General features: G+C 36.6%; 1 protein-coding gene across 1 annotated transcript; it reads left to right on the top strand.

Annotated features, from left to right (window-relative positions):
* The first annotated feature begins 1,124 nt into the window (after positions 1-1,124).
* Positions 1,125-5,931, top strand: LOC140008222 (uncharacterized). Its single transcript, XM_072051832.1, has 5 exons — positions 1,125-1,300; positions 1,929-2,107; positions 2,366-4,400; positions 4,719-4,873; positions 5,565-5,931. Exons 2-5 carry the CDS (start codon positions 2,015-2,017, stop codon positions 5,754-5,756), a joined length of 2,475 nt encoding a protein of 824 aa, XP_071907933.1. The 5' UTR covers positions 1,125-1,300; positions 1,929-2,014; the 3' UTR covers positions 5,757-5,931.
* Positions 5,932-6,162: the final 231 nt, after the last annotated feature.

Genomic DNA, 6,162 nt, shown 5'->3' with positions numbered 1-6,162 from the left:
TATTAGGTCAAAAATGCAGATATCCAATATATATTTGGAATTTTAAAAAATTAGGTTTGTCTAACTTTTTTTTTAGACAAATAAAGATAAAATTAACTCGTTCAAATCACTCGGCGATAAAGAGTATCATTTAAAAGACATCATGCTAAATTAACTACACATTTTACAATTTTGCTAATTAAATATAGTAACCAAATTCTTTAAGCGAAAAAAAGTCAAATAAACTACAAACAACATATCAAGAGGCCTAATATTTTCGTGAGTAAAAATATCCTTATGTATATAAATATTCAAATACTTTGGTATCTTAAAAATTACACTAAACCCCAATATATAAGTATGGATTGAAAATCTGTGGATATCCCAAAATGAACCTCGTATTCGACTCACATATGATATCTCACTTAACTGGATCACATGGGAGTTGGAACCGTGGATCTTCGGATATATAGGCCCTTATTTATTGGCATTCTTTATCTTTTTTTTTTGTTCAATTTATCATATACAATGAGATAAAAGTTCTAATATTACGTGTCAACTGTACCAACTGCATCAAAGTGGTTTTAAAAAATTTAAACTACTATATAAAATAAATATTAGATGTGAGATACTTTTATAATTGGTATGACATTTGTTTTAGTGCAAGTGGAAAGACTCCAACTCTGGAACTCTCACTTACACTCACTTCTTTCGAATCATCCAACTCATCTCTTCCCCTTATAATTGTAATGATTGAAGAACGAAAAATTACAACAAAAAAAAAGGCAATGTATATTTGCCTAAATCGAAAATGGTATTACACCAAATTCAACGATTTCGACTTCTCCATAATATATTTTTAAATGTAGTATTTGAACAAGATAAATTACAGATATCACAGTTGGTTAATATATTACATGAAGGTGAACTATGAAAAAGAAGGAAAGTATCTCTTCTTTGAAATTGATCAGTAAACTTTACCTATATTTCTAATTTGGTTCCAATTGACACTACTTAACAATTCATTGGCCCATTATCAAAAAAAGAAAATTATTGGCCCAAATTGAAAAATCGGGGTCCTTTCGACTATAACGGACAAAAAGAAAACATAAACGGAAAAGGATTACAAAAAAAGTTCTATAAATAATAATTATTCCTTTCCCCGACGACACTACCATTAGCTCTTTTTTTTTTCCCTCAAAAAATCTTCCCGAATTCTGTCCCGGAAACTGAGCAACTGCGGCCCTCTCCACCACCATCATCATCCTCTCCAGATTATCTTCATAAGCATCCACCGGCCGGCAGACGCCTCCGGTAGCCGGTAAGCTCCTGGCTTCATATAGGATATCTCTAGAGTTGTAATGTGAGCTAGTATAAAAGTTGTATATATTGTCCGCCTGGTTGCCGATTGTGTATGCTAGTTTTTACGTTGATCAGGAGCTTTACTTACCTGAATTTAATAGAAAAGGAAAAAGTGGTTTTTGGATTCTAAAAGGTTGAATAATGTTCAGTACTTGCCACTTGGTGGGTTTTTCTTGTTTTGTGGGATTGAGTTAAACTGTTCATTGATGATCAAAAGTTAAGGCTTTCCTTAATTCTTGTGGATGTTAACATGAATTAGTTGAAATTAATAATGTCTGAAACAGGGTAAAGAATGGGATAAACCCCATTTAAATGTTAGTCAATTTCTTGACTTGATTGATCTCATATAGCTAATTATCGAACTGCTATTGCCCAACTTTGACAGGCTGTTATTTTTTCCTTTTTTGTCGCTTATTTGTGTTCCCTCCAAAGACGTAGCGTAGAGCATATCTTTTGAGCATCTTGATAGTAGACTTTTTAGTAGCAGAATGATGGTTGTATGTTTGCCGGAGTTAAACAACAGGATTAGAACTAATCTTTAAGTACAAACTTGCCCCGTTAATGAAATCTCTAAATATTTTGTCCAGGTTGTATCGTGGTTGGATTCGTAGATAGTAGCTTTTTGAAAAGCAGAGTTTTAATCCCTATTTGAGGAAGGTAGCATACAAGCATTATGGATCACGAGTCCAAAGGTAGAACATGGATTGGGAACATATACCACAAGTTTGAGGCTATCTGCCAGGACGTTGATGATTTTGTGACTAAGGTACTGCTTTCCTTTATTTTTTTTATTTGCCATGTTGAATTTTTTGTAATTGCTTTCATGTAAAAATTATAACAATGATTATGGCTATTGATAATGGAGGTCTTAGAGTAGCCTGATTCAGCATTGACATCATGTCTCATGCTCGAGGAGGACTGGAGCATGTGGTCTAATGTTCTAATTGTTCTAGATTCCCTGTTATGCTACAGATGATTATCTATATGAAGATCTTTCTGATTGTTGAATTGCTTGCTCTTGCAGGACAATGCTAAATATGTAAAGAATCAAGTGCAAACAGTAGGTGAAAGCATGAGAACATTATATTCTAATGTGGTGCTTGATTTTCAATCTTCTTTGGAGGATATTAAACAAGCTAAAGTTCAGTCGGGGACCATTGCACAAAATAATGCTCTAGGGAACAATACTAGATATATACTAGCTGACAAAGAAAAGCAGAGACATGCCAGTGAAAGGGGATCATCTAAGGAGCAGGATAAAGTTGATTTTAGAAGTTGTGATCCAGATGAAGTGGACCATCTGGGACAGCTCAGCCCTCCACCTTCTGCAGATTTGTCCCAAGTAGTAGAAAAGGACTTGCACAGGAGAGAAATGAGTGATGCTGCTTTCCAGAATAAAATAGAGATGGTTCTTGAGGAGAATGTCAAAAGAGAGGATTATTTACCAACTAGTAACTTGAATTATCCTAAAGATGAAAATTCATCTGAATTACCATTATATTGGAGGGAGCAGCATCAACCAACTGATAATTTGGAGTTTCCTGTTGATAATTATTTATATGGGCCATTAGACACTTTTAATGAAGGAGATCAGAGAAAGAGCTTCCAGGCTGAGTTTTCTCCAAAGGTTTTAGTTGAGGATGTGGAGCTTAGAACATCTGGGGAGGACTATATGAAATGCAATGGTACAGATTTTTCTGAAGAAACAGAAACTTACTTGGTTTTTGAACAAGATGGTGAAATTGCAATCAGCAAGGAGTCAAAGATATGTGCTGAAGACAATGACACAGTTCAGGAGCGTCCAGCCTCTGAGCATGCAAGTTCTTCTGAGGCTAAGAATTTGTGGGAGTTATTATGGACACAGGAACAGCCAGATTGTTATGATTCTTATGCTTTGAAAGACAGAAGTACACCCATGAGATGTTCAACTGATGATGATAAAAAATCTAGTGATCTGGGGAAATGTTCTCCAGAAATTTTGGTTCCTGATAATGTGCTTGGAATTGATCCAGTTGAACATTTAGCAGATAGTAATGCAGATCCTGCTGAGGAAGCAGTAAAAAACCTGGCTTTAGAACATAATGGCTCTGTAGGATCCACAAAACATGGTATGGGTCTTAAAGAGAATGGCAGAAAGGAGAATCTGGTGGTTGATGACAGAAGTTACTCTAGTTATGGAAGTTCATTCGATTTTTCATCACATCCAAGGGAGAAGCATTCTAAGGCTGCCGACTCAAATTCTCTGCTGGATAAAGGTTTGTGTGAATCATTACATGCTTCCATGAATGATGAATATTGGCCAACCATTCAGGCAAAGTCATCACCAGAAACTTCACTTAATGATGAAGGGCTCAGAGCTTCTGAAGAAGAAGAGGGAGAATATAATAGACCGTCTTGTTCTAATGAAACTGAAACTGAATCTGACTTTTCTTTAGATGGATACTGCTCATGCATGTCCTCTAATTTCGATGTTGAGGATAATGGCTTTGGGGAGAAACATGCAGCTCCAGAAGTTCTAGGGTGTCCTGGACATAATAGTATATTTGAGTCATACTTATGTTCAAGCAAGCTGCAAGTGGAAAATGACGACTTCAGTTCTCAAAATGGTGAAAGTTCACCTGGATTGTCACCAATTTCTAGGAAAGAAGACCATATAATTACAAACTCTGCCAATTTTTCACCCGTCAGTTCAGTTAATGATGCTGGGGTTAGAGCCTTCCTGAAGAATGAGACAATATGCAATTCACTTTCAGATGTTTTGAGCACCAACCTATCATCTGAACTGGTTTCTTCAGATACTTGTTGGGAGCTTAAAGTAGCTCAGACAGAATCTTCAAATTATACTGCATCAACCGAACTTTTGGATCTGCTAGAACTTCCACAGGCAAATTCTAGTCAGAAAATAGAGGAAGTCTGTTTTGATGACACTGATTCAACTGATTGTTCGTCAGCACTCTCCAGCATTTCCTGTGCATCCTTCTCTGGTTTGACCTCTGGTAACACAGCTGTAAGTGGGATGCCTGCTTTCCCTATGACTACCTATCAACAACCCTTCACAGGTACTTATTTAGAAACTGGTGTCTTTGTATATGATTGAAATGTGTTCAAACTATTTATATTTTTGTTCAATTTTCATAATTCTATTCTAAGAAAAGGGAGGGGGGGGGGGGGTCTTGGTTCAAAGGGTGGATGGAAAGGAAGTATTTAGCTTTTTATGCCCATAACTGCTAATATTAACATCGTCTGAATGGCTTGTCTGTTGTTCTTTTCAACAAGAAGGAACATTGTCCTGTTGGAACACTGTCATTCTTTTAGACAAATGCTTTACGAGAATGATACATAACACATGGTTCCTGACTTTGGAATGGCTTTAACAGGGATCTTTGATGACTCTGTTAATGATATTGATGATGCCGAAATGGAGACAATCGATCTGTCTGATGAAGTAAAAGTTGAGGACAGTTGTGTCGTCATGGATAATGAAATACTCCATGCTGTCTCATGCAGACCAAGAAAATTTAGATCATTCAAGGTTCTCTCTCTCTCTCTCTCTCTCTCTCTCTCTCTGTATGTGTGTGCGCATTAGGTGATATATGTGGATGCATCATGAGGGGTAGTGTGGTGTTTTTTGTTGATGCCCATCAAATACTTTAAATTTTATGATTGCATCTTGTCATGGCTCATAGTATTAGTTACAAATTTGAAAAGTGCACTGTTTTGATTACTCTTGTTTGGCCTTGTTGTCGTGCATGCCAGTACAAGAGTAGTTAAAGTAAATTGTACCTGAGCTAAAGTTTATTCAAGAATTCCTTCTAAGCATTTAGCTGAGTATGATTTGGAATGATCGCTGCTTGAACTTTGGTGATAAGCAAACTAATGTTATGTATTGCTGAAGTTTATTTTGACCTTTGTGGTATAGATGATAGATTGCCTTTCTCAAATGAATACCTGCCATAATGATCAGTGTCATAATTGTTATGATCATAACAGTCCAAGAAACAAACTTTTCTGCCTTGTGAAAGGTAGAAAGTCTTTCATAGCTAGGAATAGTTAGTCTTGTACATGTAGGGATTTGTCTGGCTCTCCAAATTGTTTGTACTATTGGTATTGCAGTATCGTTATCATCTCTTGAGCATGTGACGATAGGCTTCATGCTTTTGGATTGGATATTCGAGCACAACTGATCCTTCTTCACTTCATCTTTTGTTTCTTCCCTTTCTCAGAAACTGATTCAGGAGGCTTTTGCTTCAAGAAGGAGATTAATCAAGGAGTATGAGCAGTTGTCAATTCGGTTTGGTGACATTGAGGCAGATACCAGCTTCCATTCAGAGCAGTTTCTTTCACCTTACATGCCATCTGCATCAAGACCTTCACAAGCACATGATTTGGGTGAGTCAGAGTGGGAGCTTCTGTAAGGTTCATTGATCCTTGGTTGCAACTATGCAGCCAAATGGGCTCTACACGTTTCTTCCCTAGGCAGGTCTCTGTAATGAATCTCAAGCTGTCCTACGTCAATAAGGGGGTTCAGATTCTTTTAAAGTCTGCTGAAGCAACTAAAAGTAAATAACACAATCATACATTTTCTCCAAACCATGAGCTGATGGTTTTTCTTGCAATAGCCCAGCATTGACAACGCCTGAATCATATAAATGAAAATGTACGATTTTTGGCAGTAATTGGTAATCTTTTTTGAATTGGGCATTCATATTGAGCAAGGTTTAAGTACTTTTTTAACGTCAAAGTTAGAATAGGCTACTAATTGAAGTGCATCAGATGAAAATTAGAGCAAAAAGATGAACCGCCATTGTAAATGCAGCCTAT

This window comes from Coffea arabica, chromosome 1e (assembly GCF_036785885.1).
Source record: "Coffea arabica cultivar ET-39 chromosome 1e, Coffea Arabica ET-39 HiFi, whole genome shotgun sequence".
Classification (NCBI taxonomy): Eukaryota; Viridiplantae; Streptophyta; class Magnoliopsida; order Gentianales; family Rubiaceae; genus Coffea; species Coffea arabica.
The sequence above is the reverse complement of the archived record's forward strand: the minus strand, read 5'-3'. Positions and strand labels throughout refer to the sequence as shown.